Genomic DNA, 16,547 nt, shown 5'->3' on the forward strand with positions numbered 1-16,547 from the left:
CGGGGCCCTCTGAGTTGTCCTCCCAGGCTGCTTGAGAGCCATGTGGCTTGGGCACAGAGATAATGGCTTTGTGGCTTGTTCTGCGGTGAGTCCAGAGCTGGCTCCCTGGGAGCCTTATGTCTGGCCTTGTGCCAACCCACTGTACCCTAACATCTGCCCCGATTAAAGGAGGGGCAGCCTTGGTGCCAGGCTCCCTTACAAGTGGGTACTTGTAAGAGCGCAAAGAGCCAAGAGTCAGGTTACCTTTGTCTCCCTGGAAGCAGTGGGGCAAGGAGGTTCTAGAATCTCTCCCTGGCTCTGATTACTGAGGACTTCCCCTCTGGACCTTCCTTCCTCCCTCGCTTCCTGATGCTACTTTGGGCCCTTAAAAAACATGCATTTTGAGCAGCCAGCAGGCACGCAGCAAGACTTGCAGATATTGGCTTTTAATCATGGAGCCCCTACGCATGGGATTCATTCCTATCCCTGCCCCTCACTTTTCCCCTCTGTGAAATGGGACAGTAGGGAAGGTTCATGTTGCTGTCCCACCTTGGGGTGGGTGTGTGATGCTGTTTCTGACACTGGGTTTCTCCCTGTCAGTCTGGAGTGGAGGCTGCTAGGACTGGCCAGCAGGCGCTTTTGCCCTCTGGTGGCTATTTCTGGAATAGCAGCTCACTGATGGACTCCCACTGGGGTATCCGGAGTCTAAGCCCCAAGCCTGGGGCTCCTGGTTCTGTCCCTATCTGGGCCTACTCCTGTGTCTTGGGTACCACTGAGTCAAGCCCAAGCCAACTACCATGTCTTTCCTTTTCTCTGCCTCTCCTTCTTCTCTCTCCTTTCTCCTACATCCTTCTGCTTTCTCTCCCTGTTCTGCCTGCCCTTTCCCTCTCTCAGATCCCTACTCCTTTTCCTTCTGAAGCTTTGGGAGCGTCAGGACACTCACCAGGCCCAGAGCCTCAGAGAGCTCTTCCCATACAGGCATGTCAGGCCTACCCTTAAGGATTTCCAGAAAGGGACCTTTATCTCTTCTCTGGGAACTTTCCTCTTCTTCTCCACCAACCTTCTGTCTCTTCCCCCAAAGAAGTGGAGACTTCTTTGCCCCGTTTCCTTTCTGATCCCTCAGCATCTCCTCTGTTGCCTAATGCAGCCCATGTCAAATACCTTCCTGCCTGACTGTCACCATTGGCCTGGATGAAGCCTAGAAACTCAGGGTTGGGGTGGGCACAGTGGCTCACAACCGTAATCCTATCACTCTGGGAGGCCCAGATGTGCATCACCTGAGCTCAGGAGTTTGAGGCCATTCTGAGCAAGGCCCTGTCTCTACTAAAAATCGAAAAATAGCTGAGTGTGGCGGCGGGCGCCTGTAGTCCCAGCTACTTGGGAAGCTGAGACATGAGGATCACTTGAGCCCAAGAGTTTGAGGTTGTTGTGAGTTATGATACCATGGCACTAACCACAGGGTGACAAAGTAAGACTCTACCTCCACACAGCCTGGCTCCTAACTTTGCACTTGCCCTTTACCATGTGCCTCTGTTTCCCCAGCCGGTCTCCCTCACCTCTCCAAGCACCAGAGAAGGAAAAGGAGAACCCAGCAGAGCTGGCTGAGAGGTGCCTTCGGGAGCTGCTGGGCAGGGCTGCCTTTGGCAACATCAAAAACGCCATCAAGCCGGTCCTCATGTGAGTGCCCCCACCCTAGCCCTCAGCCTTAAAATGTTGCAGGTCCCTGGTGTCCCCTTGCTGGGTTGGGGAGAGGGAGTGGAATACGGCAGTTGTGGTGCTGTGGCCAAGCAGGTCCCTTCTGTGTGCCTGTACTCCCTGCAAAATGACAGCAAGAGCCACCACACAGTGACCAAATGCAGTGTGAAGAAAGGAGCTGGGACGAGGGCACCAAAACTAAGCAAAAGCTTCCGGCCTCATTCCACGTCATGCCGCAGAGCCCTGTTCCTGGGCCTCTCTTCTTGGCTAGAGATGCCCCAGGGTCCTTCATGATTCTCTTCTTGGCGGCACCTGTAAGCCCTTCCTCACCTGGCTACTGTGCGAGGGTTCCCAGGAGGCGTCACTCTCCCCCCAAGAGAATCTCTCCTTCCAACCATGACTTGGCATTTCACAGTCTTCCCCTGTACTTTCTCTCCCCTCACAGCCATCTGGATAACCATTCTCTCTGGGAGCCCAAGGTGTTCGCCATCCGTTGCTTTAAAATCATCATGTACTCAATTCAGGTACTATAGCTTTCCCGGTCCAGCTCTTCGCCCACGGACAGCAGCTCTAGGAGCAGGACTTTAAAGCATAAAGCCAGATGTCCTCTGTGACTCCTAAGTCCCTTGCCTAAACCAGTGCTGGTTACCTTAGCTGTGGAGAAAGGCCACTTTAGTTTTATTCCAGCACATCACACCAATACTTTAATAAAATACAATTAAGACACATTCCTAGAAAATTACATTAAAAACTCATGCAAATGGTGAGCCCACAGACCAGACCTTTGGCTGCTGCTGTGGCGTGACTGACGCTCCGTTACTGTAATTATCACCTCTGTGTACACCAGAGTCGCACAGATCTTGAACTGGCCCCAACCAGCAGGCCACACTTTGAGCAGCACTGGACTAAGCCATCTGCCCTCTGGTGGGAAAACATGAAAAGGAAGACACTACTTTAAGACGGGCTTTTGACCCATGTGAAGTAAAAGGGCCCAGGAAAAACGTGGAAACCCAGGTCTTCACTGGGGTTTGGCCCTTTGTTTGACCAAGGTTGGGGGGAACTCCAGAAGGGGTGCTGGGTGTGGCCTTGGGGTCCCGCGTGAGGGTTGCGGATCCGGCAGCAGCGCGTCTCCCTCCCGCAGCCGCAGCACTCCCACCTGGTTATCCAGCAGCTCCTGGGCCACCTGGACGCCAACAGCCGCAGTGCCGCCACCGTGCGCGCTGGCATCGTGGAGGTGCTGTCAGAAGCTTCAGTCATCGCGGCCACCGGCTCTGTGGGTGAGTAAGGGAGCCCTGGGCGAGGGGATGAGGGCCGCGGAACCCCGGGGCCGGAGAGCTGCTCCGGCACTGTAGGGTCCTCTCAAGAGAAGTCTGCGGGGAAACTGGGGGGCAGAAGAAGCCCCCTAACTGGAATGGAGCCGGGTCTTGCCTTGGACGCAGCCCGGGGGCGGGGGGATGAGAGAGCGGTGCCAGCCCCGACGTGGGTTCTGCGCCCGCTGCGCTCAGGGCCCACGGTGCTGGAGATGTTCAACACGCTGCTGAGGCAGCTTCGGCTCAGCATCGACTACGCCCTGACCGGGAGCTACGACGGGGCCATCAGCCTGGGCACCAAGATCATCAAGGAGCACGAGGAGCGCATGTTCCAGGAGGCGGTGATCAAGACCATCGGTGGGCACAGCGGCTGGGCGGCGGGGCGGGCGGCCGGGAGGAGTCCCGGGGGAGGGGCCGGCTGGGGAGCCGCAGCCAGGTCAGGGGAGGGGCGTGGGGACACGAGAGCGTGGTCCCGGGGTCGCAGGGTCGTCAAACACCGTGCCATGCTGTTCCTGGACATTGGAGAAATAGGGTCGGTCCGCAGGGCGCAGGGACTGGCCCGGGCAGGGCCTGGGTGAGAACACAAAACGTTCGCCCGGGTTCTCAGCCAGGCCTTGGCGTCAAAGGCTATCTCCTCCTGAGCCCCGCTCCCCTTCAGGCCCCCACCCCTCCGGGGATTGCAGGGGAGAGGGAATGAGGAAGAGGAAACCGGGAAAGGCTGCAAGCAGTGGAGAAATGTCCACCCCCCACCCAGCCCTGGGCGTGGAGGACTGTGAAGCCACCTGCTCAGCTCTCAGAGCCTCCGCTCGGCTTGGAGGGCGGGCAAGACAGGAACCAGGGAGCCGATGCCCTTGGTGACTGCCCACCGGCGCGCGCCGGGCGGCTGGTGAAAACCTCGTGGGAACCAGGACTGTCCTGGGGCCCAGCGTTCTCCATCCCACCCTCCTCTGGTCAAGGAGCCGCGACCTTAACCACGACCGCGGTAATAACAAGAGAAGGGACCAGAGACCGGCAGAGTCCTCTGGAGTTACCCAATGCCGCCTCCTCCAGCACAGGCAGAATCCCACCCCGACTGTCCCTGCAGGTTTCTGTCTCTGGGTTTGAACTGACTCGCAGAGCCGCAGCCACCACTTGCTGCCGCGGTGTGTTCAGCTGGGAGGCGGAGGCAGGCGACGCCCTGGGGGCTGCTGGCCTCATCTGGGCCAACCCTGTCCGGCGTTTCCGCAGGCTCCTTCGCCAGCACGCTGCCCACTTACCAGCGCTCCGAGGTGATCCTCTTCATCATGAGCAAGGTCCCGCTGCCTTCCCTGCACCACCCGGTGGAGGCGGGGAGGACAGGGTGAGTCCCCGGCGGCCGGCCCTGCCCAGGCTCCTCTCCACGTCTCCGTCCCACGGTCCTGCTCTCTCAGCTCTGCCCTCTCCTCTCCTTTTGCCACCCAGTCCTTCAGCAGCCTTTCTGGGAGCTGATGAATCCCACCGCAATTTCCCACGCTGCCCCACCAATAACCACTCCCCACGGGGGTAGGTCATTAATTCCCTGGTCTGCTTCCCGTCTCTGGAAGTTACTGTCCCGGGTAACCCACGAGGTAAGCCCCGTGGAGAAACTGGTCAGAGGGACAGCAGGCAGGTGAGTGGGAACTGCGCCCACACTGCCCTCTTGGTGAGTGAGTGTGTCTCTCCCCTACAGGGAGAACAGGAGCCGTCTGACCCAGATTATGCTGCTGAAATCCCTCCTTCAGGTGAGCCTCCTGTGTCCCCATTCCTGCTCTCCCTCTGCAGGATGCAGCTCCTCCCAAAGGATCAAGCAAAGGCCGCCACCACACAGTCGTGCAGGCTGCATACTGCACAGATATGCCGGCCGAAGGATGAGCAGGGGCTGAAATCCAGCCTGCCCTCCGAACCAGGGGCCATCCAAAGCAGGCAGGGCATCTCTTTCTAATTTTCCCAAAGGTTCCTTATGCTACTGATGGCTTTGTTGTCAAACATCACCTGTTTTGAGACAGAATCTGTTGCTTCCTGCTCCTGTTGCCCTCTAGGTGCCCTCCCCAGGTCCTTTCCCCTCTGTTTCTCCATTTTGCCCTCTTCTTTACATCTCTGTGGTCATCACTGGAGTCTAGATCCCTTGCTCTCAAACACCATTCCTATGACCAACTTGTTAAAATACATAGATTCCTTCAAGATTTGGAGCTGTTGGTGTGAGTGAAGGCCCAGGTCTTCTCACGCACAGCCTGAACCATAGTTGGTCTCTTCTCATCTGTCATAACTCAGCCACAGGAAGAATTGTCTGGAAAGGCTGTTCTCCATGTGTTGCCTCTTATTTCAGAATCGATCTCAGCTTCCAATTGATGTACATCTGGATTTTGAACAGACTGAAACTGGAAGGTCCCCAGCCCCCTTTCCTATACTAGACTCCATGTCTCACCTCTCAGTCTGTCTCTGTAGTGGCCGTGCCAGTCCGCACCGACCTCATCACACCCACTTATGCCTCCCCTTCCCTCCTGTCCAGCCCTCATCCTTCCTGGCGCTATGTTTTTATAAGTCCCCTTTGCTCTGACCCTGCCCACATCTAGTTATCTCCTTTTCCTGCCATTTCTTTGCTGAGTTTACTCTCATTCATTTGTACCCAGTGTCTTACTAAGGTGACAGTTTAGGGTTCCCTTGCATACATCCTTCTTTGATGAACTATTGATGTCCCTGGGCTGTGCTAGATCCTCAGTGACCTTTTGAATCATCACAGGCATTGTTTGCAGTGTGAACTTAACAGTGACCCTGCTGCTTGTGAATGCTTTGACCATGTCATATGTAGATATGTCCACTTATGCCGAGTAGCTTTAATCAGAAGGCCCCAATGTCACCATGCTGGACAAGATGTGACCAAATGCTATATGGGTGTGCTCTTTGATTGTGGCCACATGTGTGAGTTCTGCTTCTTCAGCCCAGATGGAAGTTCCTCCACATCCAGTTCTTCATGACTGCCATGCTCTCAATGACACATGGTGTTCATGGTGGGTGTTCATCAGCTGTGTCTGGACGGGATGGAACGTTATGTTCAGAGGCTTACTGGCTCCTGCTTCCCTGGTGCTTGCCCCTTGCTTGCTTTTAACACCTTACTGTCCCTGTCCACTCACAGTCTACTGAGCTGAGCTGAGTGGATTGATAGGTGGGTGGTATAGTGTTCAAAATGTTGCCTGTGGCACCCAGGGCCTGGGTGGAGGCTGAAGAGGCTGGATTGGGAGCTGCTGGGAGAGGATGGATTTAGGTTCCACTTCTGCTGTCTGCTCCTCTATCTCCTCCCTTGCCCCTGAAAAGGACAGTGTTCTAAGCACCCCTGACCTGGGCTCCCTTGCAGGTATCCACAGGTTTCCAGTGCAACAACATGATGTCAGCGCTGCCCAGCAACTTCCTCGACCGCCTTCTCTCCACTGCCCTCATGGAGGACGCAGAAATCCGTCTCTTCGTTCTAGAGATTCTCATCAGTTTCATTGATCGTCATGGCAACCGCCACAAGTTCTCTACCATCAGGTGACCATAGGGTGTCGTGGATCTTCTAGCTGATGTGGGGTGGGAGGACTCCCAACAGGGCCTGTCTTCTTGGCCAGTGGCCTCACACCAGGTAGGGGGACAATTCACATATTCAGTGAGCCCGACCAGGGAGCTGATCATGACTGACCACGGAGTGCCTCAGGGGGCAGGCAAAGGGCATTTGTGCCTGGGGGTGGGGTAGAGATTTGGGAGGTAGAGATTTGAAAAGGAGGTTTCAGCTGGAAGAAAGGAAGGAGCTATCAGTAGAAACCAAGAGGATTTGGGGGGAATAAGAGGAGGAAAAGAATAATCAGGAAATGGGCAGGCACTGGAGAACACGGGAAAAAATAGAGATTGGCAAAGAACCAGAGCCGGGGGAGCCCTGGGAGGCTTTAGTACTGACTAAGAGTGTTGGGGGTGAAGCTCAGTAGCATCACATGAGCTCAGGCTGGCCCTACACAAGACTAAGGAGGCCCTTTGCATCCCTTCCCAGCACTCTCAGTGATATCTCTGTCCTGAAGCTGAAAGTGGACAAGTGCTCCCGACAGGACACCGTCTTCATGAAGAAGGTGAGCAAGTACAACCTCAGGGCACAGTGACCCCAGATGGGCCAGGACTCAAGTCACTTCTGACCCTGACTGCCCCGCAGAGACTGTCCCTGCCCTCCAAGGGTCTGCGTGGTCAGGCTGGCCAGCTGGCCCCTCTGGGTGGTCAGGCCCAGGTCAATGACCCAGTCCAGGGCCGTTGACTATGCTCTGCTCCAAAAACTGGCTTTGGGCAGCAGTGTTTATTGCTGGTTTCATTGGCATGCACCCTTCCCTGCACAAGCACTCATGTGTGTCCTCTCCCAGGGGAGTCTGCTCCAAAGGCGTCACCCCTGAAAGTAGGAGTTGGGGTGAGGTACGCACAGTCACCTGCCCCCTTCAGATTGGTCCTCCTCCCTCTTCTCCTCACTCCTCCTTACACTTCACCCCCCCACCCCCTCTACTCCCAGCACTCCCAGCAGCTCTACAGACACATCTACCTTAGCTGCAAGGAGGACACCAACACGCAGAAGCACTACGAGGCCCTGTACGGCCTGCTGGCGCTCATCAGCATCGAGCTGGCCAACGAGGAGGTGGTGGTGGACCTCATCCGCCTGGTGCTGGCTGTCCAGGTAGGCTTGGGGTGTAGAGGGGTCCATCTGGGTCAAGGGCTGCTAAGAGTAGCAAGTGGCAGCTACGTGATGATTGTCCTGGAGCCCAGGAGTGTTGCACTCTTGGTTGGTCCTTCTTCTGTAAAGACTCCAAACCATGGTCCTGTTTGTCCGTGGCTTTGACCCATTCTCAAGCTAAAGGCATTCAGATGTACTCCTGTGCCCTTAGTATTTCAAGTCTCCTGCAGGGTCTAAGCGAGACCCCAAGGATTCCTCAGTGATGGAGAAGCTGCCTGCTTGATGGTTCTGAATCCTGCAGGGCTGACCTAGACGCTACAATTTTTTTAATTCTTTTTACCCTTGAGAGCTAGAATTGGGATTCCTCTGTGTCCCAATCCCTCCGGGACTCCCTCATCCTGCTCAGTATAACATACTAACCCAGTTTAGAGAGCCATCCCATTCTCCAGAATCAGCTACAGTGGAGGAGCCAGATCCCTGCAGCGGGATTAATGATGAGGGTTTAAACAGGAAAGGACATGAAAGCTCCAGCAGAGTGGGGCACTGAGTTCATTGCCTTGATGCTCATGAGTATTTCAGAGCCTCCCAACTCAGAGATTGTTCCAGAGACAATTCCCATCAGCTTGAATGAGGATGACCAGAAAGTTATGGATCAAATGGTGGGAAAGGCTTAGTTTAGACAAGAGAGCCATTGCTAAAGAAGATTGGGGGCTGGGTGCAGTGGCTCATGCTTGTAATCCCAGCACTCTGGGAGCCTGAAGCAGGTGGATTGCCTGAGCTCAGAAGTTCCAGACCAGACCAGCTTGAGCAAGAGTGAGACCCCATCTCTACTAAACAGAAAAACTAAGCTGGATGTGGTGGCAGGTGCCTGTAGTCCCAGCTACTCAGAAGGCTGAGGCAAGAGGATCACTTAAACCCAAGAATCTGAGCTCGCTGTGAGTTACAATGCCACAGCACTCTACCCAGAGCGACAGAGTGACACTCGGTCTCAAATAAACAAAATTAGGGAGAGGTTGGGTGGAGGGTTGGGGGCACCAGTGAGCTTATCATTGAAAACTGGAGGCCTCTCTGTGTTGCCACAGGACGCGGCCCAGGTCAATGAGGAGAACTTGCCTGTGTACCACCGTTGTGCCCTGTATGCCCTGGGTGCCGCCTACCTGAACCTCATCAGCCAGCTCACCACGGTGCCTGCCTTCTGCCGGCACATCCACGAGGTTGGTGTCCCACGATCCAGAGAGCTCAGAGGGGCCCTCAGCTTGGGGTTTCCTGGGAATAGCTTCTCCTTAACTGCACAAGTCCTGGACTGGCTCGGGCGGTGAAGAGAGGGTTGAAGTAAGAACTAATAATAGTGAGCAGTTACTTGCAGCTGCTTTTCCTGCCGTAGGACATGACAGAGCAGGGCTAGGCATAGCAGTGTCCTATCCCCCTTCCTAACTTACTCCCTGCCCCCTCCACTTCCTACCCCTCTGTCCTCCCCGACTCACACTGGCCCACCTGCATACGCCCCTCATCATGTGGACTAAAGCCACTTAGAGCTTTTGCTATAAACATTCACAAATACCGCAAAAGCGCTGTGAGTAGAACCATGAACACCCATTAGCTTATGTAGATTAAATAAATAGTTATGAAGGTTTCTCCCTATTTGCTTCATCATTATATAGCCTTTCCTTTTCCTTTGCTAAAATATTTTAAAGCAAATCCCAGCTATCCTGTCCTTTCACCTTACATGTGTAACTGGGCATGTCTATAAATGGGCACCTCCCTACTTGATTGCCATGCTGGTAACGTAGCAAATTAAACTACCAGTAATTCCTTGGTATTACCTAATACCCAGACTGTAGTCAAATGTTCTCCGTTGCTACATGAAGATCTTTTAAAACACACTAAAGTATGTACATCATACAATGGTGGAATCATGCAATGTCTATCATTTAAAATATATTAACAGAACATAAGAAGACACCCCAGGTTTCGGCCAGCCTGGGCTGGCTGGGGTCTGTGGGGGAGGGTGCTGTGTTACTGTGCTAGAGTACAGTAAGGACTTCTTGGGCTGATGTGAGGGTCACGGTTGATCAGGGTTTCTCACTCTAGAAGATACCAAGGAGGCAGTGGGAGGGACAGACACTGAAACAGGGGCGGGAGCCCTTTTTGTTGCTGGTTTCAAGTTCTCTCTCCCTGCTGAACCCAGCCCTTATCATCCGATTCCTCCCAAACTCCAGGTGATAGAGACCAGGAAGAAAGAGGCTCCATACATGCTCCCAGAGGATGTGTTTGTGGAGAGGCCCAGGTGAGAGAGGGGGACACGGTTGGGGGGACACCGTTGGGGATCCCCAGGGCAGCTGAATAAGCAGATTGGCAGTCTAAGGCTAGGAGAGGTCAATGCCAGGGATGCCGGCTCCTATGGAATCAAGCGCAGAAAGCGAACCCTGCCTGTGGTCCCGAAGTCCCAGGTGAAGTTGACCCCATCATGTCATCGTAATCCGCACATCGAGTACGTGATGTTGAGCCCTGTGGGCGTATGTGATGCAGACTCTGCCAAGCCCGTGGGAAACACAGCCTAGAGCAGTTGTTCCCAACAGGACACTGCTGTCAGTCCAAGTGACATTTCAGACTGTAGACCATGTGTAGGCCAGTATCACTTCAGCACCAGAGGCACTCAAAGGAAAGATATTTTGAAAAAACGATATTTTCCATAGAGGATGGCTTTGTAAATTATGGCCCATCTATATAATAAATAACTGGGAAACAGTAGCAGCAATTATTTATTTACTTTTTTTTTTAGAGACAGAGTCTCACTTTGTCGCCCTCAGTAGAGTGCTGTGGCGTCACAGCTCACAGCAACTTCCAACTCCTGGGCTTAGGCAATTCTCTTGCCTCAGCCTCCCGAGCAGCTGGGACTACAGGCGCCCGCCACAACGCCCGGCTATTTTTTTGTTGCAGTTTCGCCGGGGCCGGGTTTGAACCCGCCACCCTCAGTATATGGGACAAGTGCCATACTCACTGAGCCACAGGGCCACCCCAGGAGCAGCAACGTTTTAGAAAGATATTTCATGTAAAATACTGTATAATAAGTAAATAAAATAAATCACAGAACAGCGTGTGAGAGGGGGATCTTTGTATACATAAAACTAAACCAGATGCAGTGGCACACACCTGTAGTCTACACACCTGTAGCCGGGAGGCTGAAAGAGGAGGACCACTTGAGCCCGCGAGTTCCAGACTGTAGTATGCTATGATCACACCTGTGAATAGCCTCTGCATTCCGGCCAGGGTGATTTTCTTTTCCTTTTGCTTCTCTGTCATCTTATATAGTGAACATATTTTAGGGTTTTTTTTTTTTGAGGCAGAATCTCACTGTGTCACCCTCGGTAGAGTGCCGTGGCGTCACAGCTCATAGCAACCTCTAACTCCTGGGCTTAAGCATTCTCTTGCCTCAGCCTCCCGAGCAGCTGGACTACAGGCGCCCGCCATAATGCTCAGCTATTTTTGTTGTTGTTGCTGCAGTTGTCATTGTTGTTTAGCAGGCCCAGGCTGGACTCAAACCCACCAGCCTCGGTGTACGTGGCCAGCGCCCTACTCACAGAGCTACGGTGCCAAGCCATATATATATATTTTTTTTGTTTTTTTGAGCCAAAGTCTCACTGTATTGCCCATCTCTATTGCTGGTCTCTAACTCCCAGGCTCAAGCACCTTGGCCACCCAAGTAGCTGAGACTGCAGACACGAGTCACTGCACCCAGCTTCCTTTGATAATGAGGAAAGTTATTAGGAAATCATTCTAGATACCCACAGTTCTAATGTGCCTCCTCCATTCTTTGTACTCCAGGCTGTCTCCAAATCTTGACGGAGTGGTGATTGAGTTCCTCTTCCGCCAGAGCAAGATCAGCGAAGTCCTGGGGGGCAGCGGCTATAATTCAGACAGGCTCTGCCTGCCCTACATCCCTCAGCTGACAGGTAGGAGCTCTGTGCAGGGACTCCAAGCCTGCCTCTATCTTTTCTTGGCCTGGTAAGGGCCTGAGTGTGAGGGACTTCTGGTCCCTCGATTGCCCTCCATGGCACCTTGGGTGTTGCACAAGAGCTGAAAAACACAGGGGGAGCTTATGGTGAGGGCCTCTTGCTCTCCCCCCTCCTCTCCTCCATGTAGATCCTCAGAAGATAGCCTGGCCTGTGAATGGGAGAGGCTCCCTTAGGCTGGAAAGAGCACGCATGGGCCATGGAACCAGAGAACCAGTTTGAGACCTCTATGCAACTTAAAAGCCCGAAAAATCATAGATGAGTCCCTTGGCATCTCTGAACTTCGGTTTCCTTGGCCGTAAAATAGGGATATTAGCAATACCTGCCTTAGAGGGTCAATGTGAAAGGTAGATGAAAAATGTACCTGTATTAAGGCAAATGTACTTAGAAAAAATGCTACAGGAGTGACGGCTACTGGTGCTGGCAGCAAGCGATGCTTACACAAGTTGAGATGCACATTCTGGTCAGAAGCAGCTTCCTTGTGCTCATCAAAGCTTTCAAAATAAATCTTAACCCTAAAGAGCAAGACTAGCTGGGCATAGTGGCTCAACCCTGTAATCTTAGCACCTAGGCTGAGGTGGGTGGACTGCCTGAGCTCAGGAGTTCAAGACCAGCCTGAGCAAGAGCGAGACCCCATCTCTACTAAAAATAGAAAAAATAGACTATAGCTGGGGGCTTATAGTCTCAGCTACTCAGGAGGCTGAGGCAAGAGGATCCCTTGAGCCCGGGGGTTTGAGGTTGCTATGAACCATGATGCCACAGCATTCTGCCCAGGGCTACAGAGTGAGACTCTGTCTTAAAAAAAAAGCAAGACTGACTACCCTAAGATGGGTGGAGGAGAAGGCCCACAGCAATTGGAAGCTTCTGTAAGCTCCAGTGTCACCTGATTGTGCACTGAGCCTTAGAGGACTGTGGACCCAGCGGTGGCGGGGGGACGGGGGGCGGTTGGTCCTGGAGTCTCCAGCCTCTGGCTGCTTCTTTTCTAGATGAGGATCGCTTATCCAAGAGGAGGAGCATTGGAGAGACCATCTCGCTGCAGGTGGAGGTGGAATCGAGGAACAGCCCAGAGAAGGAGGAGGTGAGTGTTCCTGCCACTGTCCTGCCGAAGCTCCCACCTCCAACGGGTTGGGTGCTTGGCCCCAGGCTCGCTCACTGCACAGTGTGCATTAGGTCACGTGCAAAGCAGGTTTCTCAGGCGCATCCCTGTTCTTACAGACTCTCACCATGTGGATATAGACTGTAAATGCTTCCATCCGGAGAAATTAGCTAGAGTCCCCCTACTCCCAGGACAGTATCATAAAAGTTGCTCCTGGAAGGCTCTCTGGTCATCATCCCTTGCTCCCATGGGAGCAGGTGTGCTCCATGTTGGAAATTGGAAGGCTTAACAGGAGAGATGACGGTGGGAACAGCTTTCATAGTGTTTCTCCCACATGTATCAATGAAGATTCTTTTATTTTTATTAAGATCATGTTTTAAAGCATTTTAGGTCACAGTAAAATTGAGAGGGAGGTACAGAGATTTCCCATATGCCCCCTGTCTCCCCTCACACCCAGCCTTTCCCAATATGAACATCCCTCACCAGAGCGGCACATCTGTGACAGGGATGAACCTACATGACACGGCTGTCACCCAAAGTCTGCAGTTTACACTGGGCTGCTCTTGGCATTGCAAATCCTGTGGGGTTGGGACAGATGTACCCGCCACTGCAGCCTCCATCACAGTGTCACGCAGAGGATCTTCACTGCCCTAGGAATCCTGTGTGCTCAACCTACCCCGCACCCCACTCTTGACAACCAAGATTCCTTAAGAGAAAGCTGCAGCAGTGCCTTGAAGATCTCTCTTCCTTCCACCCTCGCATGAGGACTCAGAATATCTCATTTCTGTTCAAATTAACATGTGATGTCTCCCCTAATGTTACCTCTTTTCTTCTACCTCAGTGAGGAAAGCAGATGTACCATGAGTAAGGGAGAATAAGGGATCAAAATAGAAACACCAAGTGGCACCTGTGGCTCAACAAGTAGGGTGCCGGCCTCATATGCCAGAGGTGGTGGGTTCAAACCCAGCCCTGGACAAAAACTGCACAACAATAACAAAATAGAAACACCAGTTTACCCACCAAATAAGAAAGCAATGGGGCGAGGGGCAGAGAGGTGGGAGAAGGACCCATGAGGGAGCTGAATCCACAGGGACGTCACACTTGAGTTTAATTCTGACCACCTCACTTAAGGGAATGGACTAGGGCAGGGGAAACCTCAAAAAAAGTACGGAGGACACATGGGGTGGGGGCAGGACAGGAAGACCCTGGGCCTCGCAGGCTGGCCTTCCCCACTCTGTGCCCATCAGGGCTGAGGTGGACGTGGAGGATGCTGAGCCTTTCCCCAGATGGGATCAGAGCTAGGAGAGGTCTTTGAGGGCCTCTTGAACCCTGCCTTTGGCCACTTCATTCTTGGGGGCAGACCTCCAGTGCAGGCCTTCCACAGCTCATCTGGAACCTTCCTGTGGAAGGAAGGTAACTCTGATCTGGGCTAACTAGATAAGTAGAATGAAGAGGTTGAGCTGGGTGTCCTCTAAGGCCTTCAGCTCCAAAGACTGGAGGCTCCAGGGTATTAGGCCTCAGGTAGGTCAACTGCCATCTCCCCTGCAGTGGTGACTCTCCCTTCCCAGGAGGTGAGAGAACTGAGGGGTAAAGTGACACAGAAGGAGGAGGAGGAATGCTTAGCTGGCTATGGAGCCGCTACTCAAATGTCAGGTCCTTCCTCTATTCAAGATTCAGCTCTGCCCGGAGGTGACTTGGTAGCAAAGCAGAGTACAGGGGCCTCTGTCCCATCACAGACCCCAGCACCTGGCAGGCATCAGTTGGTGCCGACAGCAGATGGTGGGTGGATGCACAGAGGATGGGTGACTCCTCAGTGAGGCTCAGCATGCCTCTCCTGTGTGTAATTCCCCTACTAACAAACTTTGCCATTCCTACTGACTCTCCCAGAGTTCTATGGGTAATTGGTGCCCACTTGATATTTGTTGAATGACTTGTCCCATATCCACACATCTGTCCTTTCCTGCTCAAACAAGAATTTGCTGAACGCCAAACAAGTTGAAAAGAGTACTGCTCAAGGAATTTTCACACAATGCGGATACCCACATGATCACACCTGGGCCAGTGAATGGATGGAACATTGTCATTGCCCCAGGGGTGGGGGGCTCCCCGCGAGAGCCGCTGGCCTGCATTGTGTCACTTCTTGAACTTCATGTCAATGAAATTCTTTCTGTGGCTGCTTCTGTTGCTTAATATCATGTTTAAGTGGCAGAACGAGAGTTCGTTGGGCGTCTTGCCTCACGCAGTTCATCGTCTAGTGGGGAATTCCTGAAATTTGCTCCACATGCCTTCTCTGTTTTCAGCATCTGACCTACAGCCATGCATCCATGCAGTGCCCTTCTTTGGGTTTTAGTATTTCCCGCCTTTCTTATAGGCTCTGTAGAGAACAGAGATCCCGTGACCCAGGTCTTGGACCAACCTCAGTGGGGACCTGGGGTGGGGTAGGGATCAGTGCTAATCTTTTATTTCTTGCCTTTATTAAATGCTCAGATCACATTGATAGGTAATTTAATATCATAAGTCTTCAAAATGTTATTTAGTTCTTGAAATTTACATCTGAGATGATATTTGCCAACTGTCTCCCGTTTCTTCCAATATTTTCTATGTCCTCTGAGGATTTTAAAAAATTGCATCATTTCCTTCCCGTGGGGCTTGATGAGACAGACTTGGGTAGGGGGAAGGAGACCATGGATTCCTTTAGGTGAGACTTGGGACTCCCCTCTGAGTCTGAATCTGATGAGCAATTAGCTTCTCCACCAACATCTCACTTGCTCTCTCCTGTGTCTGCTCAGGGGGCTTCCAGAGTCCCTGGTGGGAACATGGGTGTCCAAGGGACTTTCTGCCTATTGGGACATTCTTCTAAGCAGCAAAGGGGCTACCAGGTAGCTGAGGAAGCCGGGCTGCCACCTCCCCCCTTGCCCCATCTCACTGAACATCTCTGTCCCTTCTCCTCCAGCGAGTGCCTGCTGAAGAGATCACCTATGAGACGCTGAAGAAGGCCATTGGTAAGCCAGGGGCTCTGAGGGGCTCTGGTTAGAGGGTGGGGTCCTGGGACCTGCCCCCAGGCAAATGCAGCAGGATCTGCTACCCTCCAAGGTGTGATCCAGCACCGAGGTGGGGGGAGAGAGGCTGATGCTTTCTGACAAACTTGTCACAGCTGCCAAAGTTGCCATTGAAAGCACTTGGTCTCCTGATGAGGTTCCCTGGTGTGGCCCTGTGTGTCCATATCAGAAAACGCTTTTTCTAGAAATGACAGCTGCCCTTAAAAGTAATCAATTAAGGCTACAAGTAAAAAGCAATTTGGAGTAATTATTTTGACTCATTTTTGGCAGTGTATAATTACAAAACAAGGTGATCAGTAGAAGATATTAAGAACAAATCATTTTATTGATTTAATAAGGGCAATAGACTTTAAAATGCATTTCCCCTCATCTGTCTGGATTTTTAGTCAATGAAGTATTCAAAATAAGAGAATTTTTCTGTTGAAAAATTATTCCTTTAGTCTCGGCGCCCATAGCTCAGTGAGTAGGGTGCTGGCCACATACACTGAAGCTGGCAGGTTCAAGCCCGGCTCGGGCCAACAATGACAACTGCAACCAAAAAATAGCCAGGCGATGTGGCAGGCACCTGTAGTCCCAGCTACTTGGGAGGCTGAAGCAAAAGAGTCACTTAAGCCCAAGAGTTTGAGGTTGTTGTGACCTGTAACACCATGGCACTCTACCAAGGGCGACATAGTAAGACTCTGTCTCAAAAAAAAAAAAGGGGGAAAGAAAAAGAAAGAA

The 16,547-nt window shown here is 52.6% G+C and overlaps 1 protein-coding gene across 2 annotated transcripts in view; it reads left to right on the plus strand.

Moving 5' to 3' along the window:
- Positions 1-16,547, plus strand: part of EFR3B (EFR3 homolog B) — a 99,883-nt gene that overhangs the window by 76,187 nt on the left and 7,149 nt on the right. For both annotated transcript variants that reach the window (XM_053589468.1, XM_053589469.1), the window contains 14 exons: positions 1,522-1,656; positions 2,120-2,198; positions 2,816-2,951; positions 3,180-3,341; positions 4,212-4,323; positions 4,672-4,723; positions 6,334-6,506; positions 7,000-7,075; positions 7,501-7,662; positions 8,742-8,873; positions 9,879-9,946; positions 11,485-11,612; positions 12,659-12,750; positions 15,722-15,770. In XM_053589468.1, coding sequence (XP_053445443.1) covers positions 1,522-1,656; positions 2,120-2,198; positions 2,816-2,951; positions 3,180-3,341; positions 4,212-4,323; positions 4,672-4,723; positions 6,334-6,506; positions 7,000-7,075; positions 7,501-7,662; positions 8,742-8,873; positions 9,879-9,946; positions 11,485-11,612; positions 12,659-12,750; positions 15,722-15,770 — 1,556 coding nt within the window. The remainder of the gene's footprint in view (positions 1-1,521; positions 1,657-2,119; positions 2,199-2,815; positions 2,952-3,179; positions 3,342-4,211; positions 4,324-4,671; positions 4,724-6,333; positions 6,507-6,999; positions 7,076-7,500; positions 7,663-8,741; positions 8,874-9,878; positions 9,947-11,484; positions 11,613-12,658; positions 12,751-15,721; positions 15,771-16,547) is intronic.

Source organism: Nycticebus coucang, chromosome 4 (genome assembly GCF_027406575.1).
Source record: "Nycticebus coucang isolate mNycCou1 chromosome 4, mNycCou1.pri, whole genome shotgun sequence".
Taxonomy (NCBI): Eukaryota; Metazoa; Chordata; class Mammalia; order Primates; family Lorisidae; genus Nycticebus; species Nycticebus coucang.